This window comes from Phodopus roborovskii, unplaced genomic scaffold (assembly GCF_943737965.1).
Source record: "Phodopus roborovskii unplaced genomic scaffold, PHOROB, whole genome shotgun sequence".
NCBI lineage: Eukaryota > Metazoa > Chordata > Mammalia > Rodentia > Cricetidae > Phodopus > Phodopus roborovskii.
This window is the reverse complement of record NW_026126482.1, coordinates 4165650-4180127: the sequence shown is the minus strand read 5'-3', so window position 1 is coordinate 4180127 and position 14478 is coordinate 4165650. Positions and strand designations below refer to the sequence as shown.

General features: G+C 48.0%; 1 protein-coding gene across 1 annotated transcript in view; it reads left to right on the top strand.

Moving 5' to 3' along the window:
• Ntrk2 (neurotrophic receptor tyrosine kinase 2) overlaps positions 1–14218 on the top strand; it is a 320583-nt gene extending 306365 nt beyond the window's left edge. Inside the window, exons 16-17 of the mRNA XM_051194182.1 lie at positions 12114–12272; positions 13929–14218. Coding sequence (XP_051050139.1) covers positions 12114–12272; positions 13929–14114 — 345 coding nt within the window. The 3' untranslated portion in view covers positions 14115–14218. The remainder of the gene's footprint in view (positions 1–12113; positions 12273–13928) is intronic.
• The last annotated feature ends 260 nt before the right edge of the window (positions 14219–14478 follow it).

The following is a 14478-nucleotide window of genomic DNA, read 5'->3' as shown; positions in this document are numbered from 1 at the left end:
TATAGCTTCCTAAATGCCAGTGATCTAAATAGAAGATTCGGCAGAAGCGCTGTGTGACGGCAGAGCACGGGGACGTTGGGAGGGAAACTGGAGGAAAGTGATGAGAGGGACTCAAGTAGGACTGACGATAGGGAAGGAAGATGCCGGCTGACCCCCAAGAGCCCCAGCTCTACACCATCCTTCCTTCCCATGGGATGCACCGAAGGGCCCTCCCCTGCTTTGGAAGCCATGGCAAGCTACAGAAAAGACCCAGCAAGATGGATGTAGACCCCTGACATGCCCAACCTTGTCCTAATCACTAGGAAGCCAGACCGCCTCCATGTGGCAAGGAACCAATCAGAAGTTAGCTGGCAGGCTCTGGATGTGCTTTGCTGATAATAGTGGAATGCAGGGCATAGAAACCGCCCGGGGAGGGGCTCTAGGCAGAGCATCCTTCCTGTAGCTTCAGCTTACCAATCAGCTCAGAACAGGTTGCCCACGCCCGAAGGTGCACCGATTCTGAGACCGTTGCTGTGAACCCCCAGACACTCCCCTTGCTCCACCCCAATATATGCCCCGCCCCACTGCTGCTCAGGGTCCCTCCTGCTCCACCCGCTGTGTCAGACGACAGGACATGAGGTAACTCCAGTTAACTCATAAATTAAAAAGACTCTGTGCTTTTGCATTGGATCTGGTCTCTTGGTGGTTTGGGGGGTTGAGTGTCTGGGCACAAGAGGCACAAAGAGCAAACTTTCTTCGTAAAAGTCCTCTCAAATTGTGTTAGACGTCAGAGGATAAGCCCAGTGGAGAAGTAATCAGATACCTGATGGGATACTGGGGTGGATAAACGGGCAAAGTAAAGCAAGGCCGAGGATGTGCCTACGCTCTGGAATGGCCAGGAGGGACACATCAGCACAAGTCAAAGGAGGCAGTCTTAGGAGACCCTGAGCTCCGAGGAACAAAAGGGCACACGCGTGGGTGCGTGTGTGGGCGCGTGTGCGTGCGTGCGTGTGTGTGTGTGTGTGTGTGTGTGTGTGTGTTAAAACTACCAAGTCCAATTTGTGCTGCCCATACACTCTTGGGTGTGTGGCCTTTCACTGGAGTGTGACTGAGGGCCACACCCTTTGACCTCCGCCCCACCCCAGACAGCAGCTATCAATTGCCTATAGCTCCCCAGCTCGGGGCAGGACTACATGCTCACCTCCTTTCTTCATGCTGCAATCTGGCCTGGATTGAAGAAAATCCAAAACTTTGTAAGCGATCACATGACAGCAAAAATGGAAAATTCCATGCAGTGAAACTTTTGAGTACAACATTTATTTAAAAGATTGTGTAGAACGTTAGCTATTTCATAAACCAGTGTTAATGCTCAGTATCAGTCACTACTCTGTGTGTGTAAGCATGAAAGAAAGTGCATTTCCAATCTTACTGCTCAGATTTCACTGCTGAGCCAAAGCCGTTGCCTGAATGTGTCCTTTAGCTTGGTGCTGACCATACAACATCCTCCACGGGAACTAACCCCTCTTCAGAGCTCATCCTGTTAGGAAACTTACAGGCTTGGTGAAGGCTTACATGTTTGTTCTTTTATAAAAGTAATGAAGATACTGTAAAGAGCTTGAGTAATTGTTCAGATTCACCTTGTATGTTAACTCTGTTTTCCTCACTGTGAGATAAACAACTTAAGAAGAAAGGCCTGTTTGGGCTCATGGTTTTAGACGTTTTGGCCTATGGTCCCTTGGTCCAATGACTTGGGGTCTGTGGTGTGCTGGTACATACATCATGGTGGGAACCACATGGTCGAGATAGCCCATTTAACTGTGGTAGCTAGGAAGTCAAAAAGAAAGAGGAACGTTGTGGGGTCCTGATATCCCCTTCAAAGGCACACATGTAGTGGCCTCTGTTTCGTGAGGAGGTCCCACCTCCTAAAGGTCCCCACATTCAGGTCACAACCTTCCAGGAGCATCCCAGGCTGGAGACCAATCAGGCAAGACATGCAGGACTTTGCCCAACACTTAAGATCTAGACTGCAGCATCTGTGGTTACAGGCTGATCGGGAGGTATTGTTGTGAACCTGCAATGCCTGCTCTCCGCTACTTCTGCAACAAGAGAGTCTGCTCAGGCCAGGGACCCAGAAAAACACAGAATAAACACAGCGTCTACACCTAGAGCATCAATTTAAACTAGGGACTCGGGGATAAAACACTGCTCTTCATGATGAATTAGGACCTTTAATGAAATAATGACAAAATGTTAAAAATGAAACACAACGGCTTTTAAGCTCTCACACCAGCCAGTCATAACATCCCCCTTCCCTGTCCTCTTTCTGCAGCCCAAGGCTGCGGCGCCACAATAGCTTCCCTGTACCGACCGCCTATGCACCTCTGTGAGTAGAACAGCCATTTGCCAGAATCTGAGCCCGCCTTCAGACGGTGAAACAGCTGTCTTATAATGTGCACATCTGTTGTTTTGTTTGATCTGTAGGCAGATCTGAAGACACAGCACATGCGTTTTAAATGTAGTACATGTCTGTAGCACAGAGTGTGACACACACAGCAGGCACTGAGTAACTTCAGTCTCATGATCACCACAAGGGCTCATAATGCCCTCTGAACCCAGCATCACGATCTCTACATATACATGCGAATTTACATACACATGTATCTATTGTATATACATTCATAAGTACATCTCTCTGCATGTGTATATGTGTTTATATATATATATATACATGTGTGTATGTAAGCTTACATACATGCACACACACATACATGCGTGTAGCTGAGGAGGACCATAACCATGTCAGGTTGACATGGGAGTTCCCTGGAGAATTTTCCTGTTACTGTTATGCACATGGACACATGGCCCAGACATCAAATCGGACTCCCTAGCCGGAAGGAAAGCGGATACTCCTTTTGCTCTGGCTCTAGTTATTGCCTCCGTCTTAATCTAATGGTGGATGGTAGACTCGGGTCTCCAGCGTTAACTAACACGGGGGTTAACCATGGTGTTCTCTTCACTCACCGCCTTTGGCGGGCTCATCATAGCAAACACAGCTAATAGCAGGAGAGACACTTCTCACACGGAAGAACCTCCCATGTGCCCCCTCTTTTTTCCTATTTCTTTTCTGGCAACAATCTTCCTACTTCTTTTTCCACAGCTACCCAGTATGTCCTTGGTGATGCAAACTCTGAGAGAGGGCAACCTCAGTTGAAGAAACACCTCCATAAAGCTGACCCATGGGCAAACCTGTGTGGTATCTTTCAGTTAATTAATGTTTCCTCAGGGAGGGCTGAGCTCGCCGTGGTCGATGCCACGGCCGGGCAGGCTGAGCAAACCACGAGGAGCAAGCCAGTGAGCAGTGTTTACCCGCGGCCTCTTCAGACCACACGATGCCTCCAGGTTTCTGCCTGGAATTCCTATCTTGACTCCTGTGGATTGGGAATTACAATCTGGAAGATGAAATAATTCCATCCCCAAGTTTCTTTCGGTCGTGGTGTTTTTAGACCAACAATAGAAGCCCTTACTAAGACACCACTCTATCTGGATTATTTCCACAGCAACACTTCACTTTGAAATTTGTCACCAAACCAGCACAATGCAGTAGCCTTAGCATAGACAATGCCACAAGCGTGTCTCTCTCCTGCTTTGCTACCCTTTTTCTGCACCCTGTCCATTCCTGTGTCTTGTTACCGTGAAAGGGTGCTATGCTGAATATCGTATGCGCCCTTGGATTGGATACCATAGTGTGCGTGAAACAGAAATCGTTTAATAACTCCAAACATGGAGATGGAGCTTTCTGGAGTGTGTACTGTAGAGATATTTATGCCATCTTGTGGCTGTGTGACATATGACCAGAAGTACCACCACCAGGCAGCGTGGTCCAGTGACCACCAGACAGCGTGGTCCAGTGACCACCAGGCAGTGTGGTCCAGTGACCACTAGGCAGTGTGGTCTAGTGGAAAGTGTCCTCTCCATGTGTCTGCCTGGAAAGCTTCCCTCCCATCAGGGTTTGTGGAGTTGCTGAAGGCAAAAAGTACATTGTTTCCAACTAATTTCATTTTGTTCTTTTTAAAACGGATTCTTAAATTTTTTATTGTGTGTGCGTAAATGTTCGCTTAAATATGTATTAAGTGAGCATGGTCCATAAGAGGGAATCAGATCCCCTGGGACCGGAGTTACAGATGGTTGTGAGCCTCTGTGTGGGTGCTGGGATCCAATCCTGGGTTCTCTGGAAGAGCAGCCAGACCTCTTAACCACGGAGCCGTCTTTCCAACCCTTAACTTCATTTGGTTTAAAATGAAGAATTCTTCTTTCTATATCCAAAGTGACTTCTCGGCATCCTTGTGACTGTAGCTACAAACATTAGCCGGGAAAGACATGGCGTTGCTTCTCATCAGAAACAAATGTAAAAGAAGAAGGCAATATTGCCGAGGAGCAAAGGTTTGGGACTCTTTACACTGTGTGCAGCGCACAGACCCATGGCACACAGGTCAGTCCTAAACCATGGGTTACCTGAGATAATGGGGACTCCAGGCAGCCATCGTGCCTTGTTCATATCTCACTGGGACATGCAGGGCCTTCCCTTAGCTACCCGAAGGATCATGGGTAAGAGCTGAGGGCAGGGTCTGACCTAACACCTGCAAGAGAATGAGCTAATCTCAATCAGAAACATCATCAGGGTGGACCATTTGCTAAGCTCTAGGCTTAAAAGGTGCTTGGGAAACTCACCCAGAAATGGTCGGCAGGGTCAGTGGGGTCAACAGGGTCTTCAGGCCTTAGCCATGATTTTCTTATGAAAGGCCACAGATTTCGATTCTGGGACATACTTGGCCACCTGCTAGTGCTCAGAGCTGCTCAGGTTCCTCTGGACCACAGTAGCCTGGGAAAGGGCTGCTGGTGAGGAGAGAAAGCGGGATTCCATTCGCTCCTTCCTCCCCCCTCATAAGGTGAAGCTGTGCTAGCCTGCTTCCGTGGTTAAAAAGAGACTTAGGAGAACCACATATACATGAAGAGGTTTGTGTGTGGCCAACAGTTTCAGAGTTTCCAGTCCTTGGCCAGCGGGTCCCTTTGCGTTTGGGACTATGGAGAAAGAACACATCGCACCATCAAGAGTGAGGGAGGAGGAAAGAACTGGGGTCCTTCAGAGGATTCTACACTGCTACCAGTGCCTCCCAGGGGTCCCACGCCAGTGGGGACACATAATGAGACACCCTCTAAAAGAAAGGACTATCCAATAGCTGCGCCTCCCAAAGATTCCATCACCTCCCTAAGAACCACCACAGAGGCAAGTCTTTGGAATGGAGCTTCTAGGAAACACTTGGGAGCCAGGCGCGGTGGCTCAGGGGTGCAGTCGTTGTGTGGGAAGAGTCCGGTGCAAATCCAGTAGACGCAGTCTCAAAAGCGCAAGGGTTTGGGTGATGTCCGCCAGCAGAGCGCTCGCCCAGTTGCACAAAGCGCTGGGATCCCAGCATTGCCGTAAGTGCAGAGGGAGCCTGTGCAGAGCAGAGGTCCCCGAGCAAGTAGGAAGATGAAGGCCGTAAGAGTCAGATTAGTGCCCTTGCAGGAAGAGACCCCAGAACGTTCTCTAGGTCTCACTCTCTGAAAATCAAATGAAGGACACAACCGGAAGGTGGTTATCTGCAAACCGGAAGGGAGTCTTCACCAGAAACGGAGCTAGGCAGATCCTTATCACTAGAGCAGCAGCTCTCAACCTGTGGGTCATGACCTGTGACCCGTTTGGGGATTGAAAGGCCCTTTCACAAGGGTAGCATATCAGATATCCTGCAAATAAAGTATTTGTGTTGTGGTCATAACAGTAGCAAAATTGCAGTTATGAAGTAGCAATGAAATAGTTTTATGGTTGGGGTTGGCAATGTGGGTAATAAGATTCTGAGACACAATGCAGGCTGATTGAGATTTATTGGGGAAAATCCACTTCCACAAGGAACACAATTGCCGCTGGTTCCCACTCCAAGGATGCCCTCCATCTTCTCTGTCTGGAACCTGGAAGTAAGAGCTTGGATCCAGGTCAGGACCCAGATCTAGACTCCACTGGTCACGCCCACACCTGTTCCGATGACCCAATGGGTGTGGTCAGTACAACAGGTGTGGGTGGGGTGGATATGTCCTACAATTCCCCTTTTAGTCTAAAGAAAAGATTCTTAGGCTTCATACATAACTAAACACAAGGATAGTAAATATCAAATATGTCTAGGAGAAGGAAAAATAAAAACATACACACGTACAGCCTATTCCCAGTGAGGTAACAAGAGCAGATGTCAAGAACTACAGGGAGATCACCACAACTCGAGGAAATGCATTAAAAGCCCACAGCGTGAGCACGGTTGAGAACTACTGCTTCGGAGCTATACGAATCTGCCCCCCCTCCCACCTGTGGAACCATGTGCCGGAGGCCAGCGTGGCTGAGGCAGAGAGTGTTTCTGATCTGTCAGGTGAGAAACTGCAAGAGAGTCAGATGCTTAAACTGGGCCCTGGGGCTGGCTCTGCTCGCTCTCGTGGATTGAGCCAGCCACGCCACCTCCTCAGTGTGGAAAGGTTTTGTCTTTTAAGAATGTACTGTGAAAGTGTAGAATCAAGTGTGGGGAAAGGCTACCATGCACAGCCAACCCACAGTCACCCTGACCATTTAAGTCAGGTTCACGGACGCCTGCCGTGCCGACAGCAGAATTGTTTCTTCTTTACAGTTCTATGAATTTTGGCAAGTAGAGTAATATTTAAAAAGATGTATTTTATGTTATGTATATGGGTGTTTCCCCTGCACTTATGCCTGTGCACTGTGTGTGCACCACATGTGCAATAGCACCCTTGGAGGCCAGAGCTGCCGTGTGGGTGCCGGGAACCAAACTCCAGTCCTCAGCAAGATCATTGCATGCTCTGAGCCATCTCCCAAGTCCCTGATGTAGTCATTTAACTCTATCAGGACCACACATCCAAGAGACAAGACATTTCTGTCAGCCCAAATGCTTCCCCTCCCTTATTAAAGGGGGCCCTCCTCTCCTCCCAACTGAGGATTGTTTAGATCTGTAGGGTTACCTTCTCAAGAACAGTGTCTAAGTTATATCAATCACATAAGACTGAGTCTGCCCTCTTTCTGGTGGCTTTTCAAGTAGCATTTTATTAAATTAAATACAATAATATTTTTAGGTAAGTACCATTGTTGCAGAGTAAAAAAGACATCAAGTGCCACCCCCCCCAAAAGGCAAAAAAAAAATAAAACTCAAGACAAATATTATTATTTTGTATTACTTGAATTACTTTTATGGTAAGACATAAAGTCCTCAAAGAAAACTGCATATTGGATGTGGCCTATGAGGATATCTAGAATCAGAGTGTCAGAGCACAGTGATAACAGCTCTACGGTGTTCCTCTTTCCACCCATGTGATAATCCTGGCATTTAGAAAAAGTGCTAATGAAAAGGTTGTAGACATCTTCTCTTAAGCCAACAGGGTTTGGCCTCAAAGTCACTACACTATGACCAATTGTTCTGTAAATGTGAAGAAATGAACATGTGTAGTAAGGTTTTAAATATTATCAGTTTCGGGATTGGTTATAATCAGTTTTGGATGTACAGGAGAGGGTGGCCAGACTGTTCTCCTAGATGACCAGGGGCTGCTTCCCTCAGGAGTTAAGAGCTGAGATTCTCCCCAGGCAGCATTGCCCATTCAATACCAGCCCTGTGGGAACCCTGGCTCACAATGGGTAACGGAACCCTCATCCTCCTGAATGTGGTCACAGCCCACAGTCCAACCACAAGGGCTCCTCCCAGGCTCTTCTTTGGGGAGAAAGACCTTGCCATCATTACTCCGCTCTTCTGTGTTCAACCTTCTACTACAGACGCCATCCTTGGTGAGCAAAGGAGACCCAGCTGTTGCTTAAAGTTTACAGCTTTCATGGATTTTTAAGTAACAGATCGAGGGAGATTGCTAAAGCAAAGCCATCGTGCACAGGCCTGATACGGAGGTCCAGGAGCCCCTTCAATATTTAATGCAACCAAAGCCTCTGGCAGCTAATCACCTCTTAATGGGGGCTTGTCCTCTGGCCAGCTTGTTCTGAGGGAGTCAAATTTCTGGCTTCCAAACAAGTTATCATTCACTTGCTGAGTAAATACCACAAGCTGAAAGTAGCCCCCCCAGGTACCATTGGTCTTTCTAGGTCAAATCTAGAAGGTCCCAGGTCAACAGAGCTTGTCTTTGAACACCTGTGGGTTCAGAGCGAGCTAGACACTGGTGTTGGTCTGTGTTTAAGCTTCCTGTGAGCCCTCCACTAAACACAGGTTTACGAGGGAACTGAGTTGCAGGGGTGAGGGTGGCTGGGTAAGGAAAGAAGAGACAGGCCGGGGAGACAAGTACATTGGTGGCTCACTGGCTTCACGCCAAAGAGACTTAGGGGAGATGCAAGCATCAAGATTAGTTCCAGACTGACTTCCAGGGCATTCCTGAGAATGCTGGCTACAGGGAGAAGGGAGTAGATGTGACCAAAGAGGACTTTACATAGAACATGTGGTGCACCATCAGGAAACCAGCCAGAAAGTGGCTCTGGGCCAGCAGGCCAGCGTCTTCTCCGGAGAGTGGCCGTCAGGTGTTTTGGGATAATTGATGGAAATTCTTTGCAGAGTACTGTCTGGGGATGGGTGATTAGCAATGCTAACTGGTGGAGTGGAATCACAGAACTGTAGCCTGTTGCACTGGGAGTAACCAAGGGCTATCCTGATCCTCTACACCCAACCAGTCAGAACAGTAGGAACTAGCCGGGGTTGGTGGTTAATATATCAGGAACTAGAAATAGCTTCTAAACCACAGGTTCCAGGTAGCATCCCTGCTCAAGAGATTTCTGTCTTTCCATCTGCCCCATCACTTGGCACAGTGGAGGACACTCAGTCTGCCCCAACCTGCCTCTTAGAACACATCCAGCCCCATGGGCCAGTGGGCAACCAGAGGAAGAAATTCAGATTCCCAGCGTCATCCTCAGGGATCACATCCAATCTCACAAATGCTTAAGCAAGGATGTGAGCCAAGCAGTACAGTACAGAACAAAGGTCTCCTTGTACTCCGCTGTGAGTAGACTGTAGTTCTGTTTGGCCTGAAAGCCGCCGAGTGCACACAACAAAAATATGACAGTAATTTGCTACCACTGTGACTGTTTCTTTAGTGGGTCTATTCTTGTGACATGCCTCAAAATCCGGAGGAAAGAGCCCCACAGGGCTGTGCAGGGTTGTTCTAAATGGGCTCAGGACACTCTTGGACCCTGCCTGAACTCTTCCTTGATTTCCCCACCACTCATACATTTGAAAAGAGAAGAAAGAACGCATTCTTTACGAGATATATGGGTGAAATCCCCCCAAGAGATCCTGGAAAGAAATAAAGTAAAAAAAAAAAAAAGGGGGGGGGGAGGGGACCTGGCCCAAAGAGCTCAAGCAGAAAATAAATAATCTGATTGGGAAACATGCAAATCAAGACATAAGTGTCAGGACACAAGAGCTAGCAAATGGAGACAGAGCCTTTGGTCTGCTTGGGGCCATAATCAGTGTGTCTGTGCGGTCACTGCCAGCTACGAAATATGGGAGCCCCGTGTGCTGATTCTTCCCCTAATGGGAACAAAACACCTGATGCCCAATTGAAGAAATGGAGCAATACATCAGAGGAGGGGCCAACCATTGGAAGCACTTATGCGTTAAGATTGTGAAGCGATTTGACAAATATGTACCTGAGTATTGACCTCAGTCGGTACTCAAGCACAAAGGAAAGCCCAGAGTCTTGAGAGATGAGCCCACTCCAAAGTGTACAGACTTCTGGTTCGAGAGGAGGCTTTTCTCCCACAAATATATGTCCCTATGCATTAGTAACCAGAAAAGCTAGATCTGTTCTTATTTGTTGAACTCCTCAGATGCTTAACACAGCTCTGAGGTTTGAAACTTCAGGAAGCACCAAGCTGCAGGTTGGTGACGTGACCTGACAACTTAGTGCCAGTGTTTCTTTTTAGGGGCCGGTAGGCAAAACCTGACACTTCGGTTCCCACCTCAACACGCGTTGATCACAAACTGGATTATAACTTTAGTATTCCCACAAAGCAAATGACTGTGTCTTTCCCACTAAAATCTCCATCCTAGTCCCAGGCTTTGCTCTACCACCCAGCTGTGCACCAGGATTTCTGAGAAACTCAGGGTGGTGTACTCATAAAAGGCTCCTAAAGACAGACCTGCAGAGGAAGGAGTCAGCTCCCTTCCCAGGACAGGGGCCTCTCTCCAACCGCAATGACAGAAACATTAGCAGACACTCGGCCTTCGTGTTCAGAATTCTCCCCTTCAGACACCTTAACACTATGACTTGGAACAACCAGAAGATAAAGCCAGTCTTTACTGTGACATGTCACTTTGTAAGTCTCACTTTAACCCCTGAAGATCTGTTTCTTTGTAACTAGGGCAGGAACACACACAATAGAGCTAGCTATATTCTTGCCACCTGCTACAATATTACTAATAGGGTAGGAATGCTTTTTTAGGGAAAAGGAGAGGAATGAGATCTGGAAGAGTTCACCTTCGATTCTGTCCCTTCCTTGTTTGTGTGTTACCCTCAAGCAGAACTGTGCTCTGTTTAGGGCCTTAGTAGGTCTCCAGTAAATGTGTGCTGTGTGACACAAAGGGCCAGTGGGGTAGATAGACCTAAAACTTGTCTGCCGCCTAGGTCAAGGTATCCTCGGGGGCGATTCCTAACTGGTGATGCAATCTTGTCATCTACAGCTTCCGGAAGCACTGTGTATGTTCATGAAATTAGATGGAGGAGTGGGCGGATGTTTGTGAACCGTGGAAACCTTGATGTTCTCAGAGAACATCAAGGAGGCCGGAGTACCACATGATAGGGAAGATGTTGTGGAAAACACATGTGCCAGTGTTCTCAGACCTTTATAGAATACGGGCAGAAGGGAAGTGTAGCCGGCTTGGGAATCGTCGGGACCAGTCTCTGCCTGTCCACAGAACAGCCTTCACTTTGCCGTGATAAAAGCCGCCAGGTCCTGGGTCATCATTTACCCCCGGGTCATGGGTCCTGCTGAGAATTGGGAAATGTTGGGCGCCTTGTGCATTTCAGCGGCTTCTCTTTGTCAGTGTCCTGAGCGTGGAGGTGAAGTGTCAATCAGACCAGCATTCACGCAGACTGACCGTATCAAGCATGCAGTGTATTTCCTCTTGGTTGGTCAGGGTCTGTGCCACTTTGGTTGTGGTCCTAGGAGGGAATGTCACCACCACTTTCAGACACATGACCAGGTACATTTCCTTTATGTAAAAAGTCATAAATTGTTATTGAGAATGATAACTGTCCAGAGATTCCGTGTGGTGTTCATGCTGAGCCGTGGGTCTGCAGTGTCACTCAGATCTAACTCAGGCCATTGTGTGTCAGTGTGTCCTATGGCCTCGGTAGTACCAGGGGATTGTGAGGATTCGAAATGAGGACCCTCAGGTCATGTGACTCCTGCACAGGTCATGTGACTACTTCACAGGAATCAGTCAGCCTGATGGGTGACAAGCCTGAAATGGCATCCTTTCCTGCATGACATGGGAAACCCTACCCATCTCCCACGTCAATCAAGTCTCTGGATGGACTGAAACAATTGCCAGGTGATGCCACAGCTAGTGTTTTCACTAAAATGGGCATCTCTCTTTAAAATATATGTATTCGTTGTGCTTAATAAGCTACATAGCATCACCCTATTGTAGAGGAGAACCTAAAACTTTTGAGTCCAAAAACATAGTTCATGAATCCTGGTTACTTGTCAGTAAATGAGAATAATAACTCCCATCTTAGGTAGCACTAGGCTGGGATGCAGAGCCCATTGCTTGTTTCCTTAATCAAAATAACCACGTGTATTAATAGACAGGTCAGTACCTCCAACACAAAGTACATGAAGGCTTTTGTAAATCCAAATGGATACAGGATTAATGTTCTCTAGTCTGGCTTTGAGGACAGATGAAATGCAAATAATATTTGAAACATTGTTACCACCAACCTCAGCCCCTTGAGGCTGTTACCTGAGATAATGGAGAAAGTACCATCTCCCCGCCAGCCATCTTCCACCCTGGTTACAGATGACTGACGCTCCTTGTTGATGCCTTTCCTGCCAGGTCGGTGGCCACACGATGCTGCCTATCCGCTGGATGCCTCCAGAGAGCATCATGTACAGGAAATTTACCACTGAGAGTGATGTCTGGAGCCTGGGAGTCGTGTTGTGGGAGATCTTCACCTACGGCAAGCAGCCCTGGTATCAGCTATCAAACAATGAGGTGTGCAAGGGTTTGGGAGGGACTATCCCCAACACACACACACACACACACACACACACACACACACACACACACACACACCGCTGTCACCACCAGAGCTGAGATCTAAGATGCAGCCTTGGTCTGAGGGCTCTTGAGCTGCAAACCAGGGCAGTCATAAGCTGCTTTGCTTGAGTCCGCAGATTCATCTTAATAATTTTGGAGAAAGGAAGGTTTGATGACCCAACCTTGCTCCCTTGATGACAGGGCTCAGCAATGACGTTGCATGACTCAACTAACAAATTAAGAACAGCCTTAGCTATCCATGGCCCCTGGGTGTGGCCAGCGTCCCTACACTGCTCCAGAGAAGTTGCAAGACCCTTTCCTTTTTTTCAGATTTTACTAGAACATTAACTACTAGTGGAAAGTTCAAGTATTGGTTTGCCTCTTCCAATTCCTTTGAGAAATATAGTTACCTGTTGGAATACATGGGGATTGGTTTCAAGAACCCCCTGGAGACCAAACTTTAGAACACCCCAAATGTAGTATCCGGAAGGGGCCTGGGCTTCTCCAGGGTCACTTCGAGCTTAATTACAGTGACAGTACACACAAACACAGTGCGAACGGTGATGTGTTTGGTGAATGATGACAAGAAAACAGTGTCTGCACATGCTCAGTGCATATGTCATTTTTCCCGTTGTATTTTCAATCTGCCATTTTCTGGGTACACAGCTGCAGCTCACGGTACAACCAGGCAGCAGCGTGTCTGTGTTTGAGACACAGCATCTTGCTCAGCATCCCCTGCCCCTCTCAGATCCATGCCTGCCTTTTAATTCGGCTCTGATAGGCAGTTATCCTAATCACATCTGTTGCCAGGGCCTCCCTGTCAGTCAACACCTTACACAAAGGTAATTTGGGTTCTGTCTCTAGCCGGGGAAACCTGGAACACACAGGGCTTTCTATGTGAACTTTGGATCACCCTCTGTGAATAAATCAGGCCTTTACCAGTTTTGTAAAGACCAGAGTGGCTCTCCCCCTTGTGAGAAAGCAGTAAGAGAGGTTCCTTTGATGCTAAGGCAAGAGGGCCATGAGTTCAAAGCCGGCCTGGGATACACAGCAAGACCACGCCTAAAACAAAAACCCATCGCTCTCACGGCAATCCGCAAGGGAAGGCTTGGTGAAGGGGTAGAAGAAAATTGAGTGTTAGTACCGCCATGCAGCTGCACAGGGAAACTAATTCTAGACCCCTGCAACGCTGTACTGTGATTGTAGGTTGTGAGTTTACCATAGCTTCAATGAACAATTACAAAAGAAACATTTTCAAAGAACAAACTGATCACTGATTGGCAGCCCCTCGTTAGGGACTGGGATAGCCACAAGGCAGCCCCTTATAATAAACATAGGGTTTAGGAAAAGTTAGGAGGGAAGAGGTTGACGTTTCCCAGCACAAAGACATGGTAAATGGTTAATACAGGGGGTGCTAGTTGCCCGGATGTAGTCAGCACATGCTATTACTTGCATAAATGCATGTCTCAAGTGCTGGCCTCCAGAAATAAGCACAATGGTTTGACTTTTTGAGCAGTTAAAGAAAGAGGAGGCCCTTCCTTGCTCCTCCTGCACCCATGTCCCACACCCACGGCTTTTCTCCTGCTAACCCTGCCTCTGGTCTCCCTCCAGGTGATAGAATGCATCACCCAGGGCCGAGTCCTGCAGCGGCCTCGCACGTGCCCCCAGGAGGTGTACGAGCTGATGCTGGGGTGCTGGCAACGGGAGCCACACATGAGGAAGAACATCAAGGGCATCCACACGCTCCTCCAGAACTTGGCCAAGGCATCTCCTGTCTACCTGGATGTCCTAGGCTAGGCCCTGCTCCCCAGACCCGCCCTGCCCAACACACTCCTCAGACTGGCCGGCACGACCAACCTCTTAACTGCCGCTGGGTGTCACGACCTTGCTGTCCTTCGCTCTGACAGTGTTAACGAGACAGGGAGCGGCTTCGGAGGGAAGAGCGTGTACTTCTCCATCCACAGACAGTGTTAACTCGCTTTAGGCATTGTCTTTCTCTCCCCCATCTCTTTGGGTTGTTTCTTTCTCTCTCCTTTCACTTTTGTTCTCCCTTGCTTTGTGGTCCTCGGCCGCTCTCCTTGATCAATCTGGCTTCTGTATCCCTATTAACTGTACATAGACAAAGGCCTTAAAAAACCTAATTTGTTATATCAGCAGACAC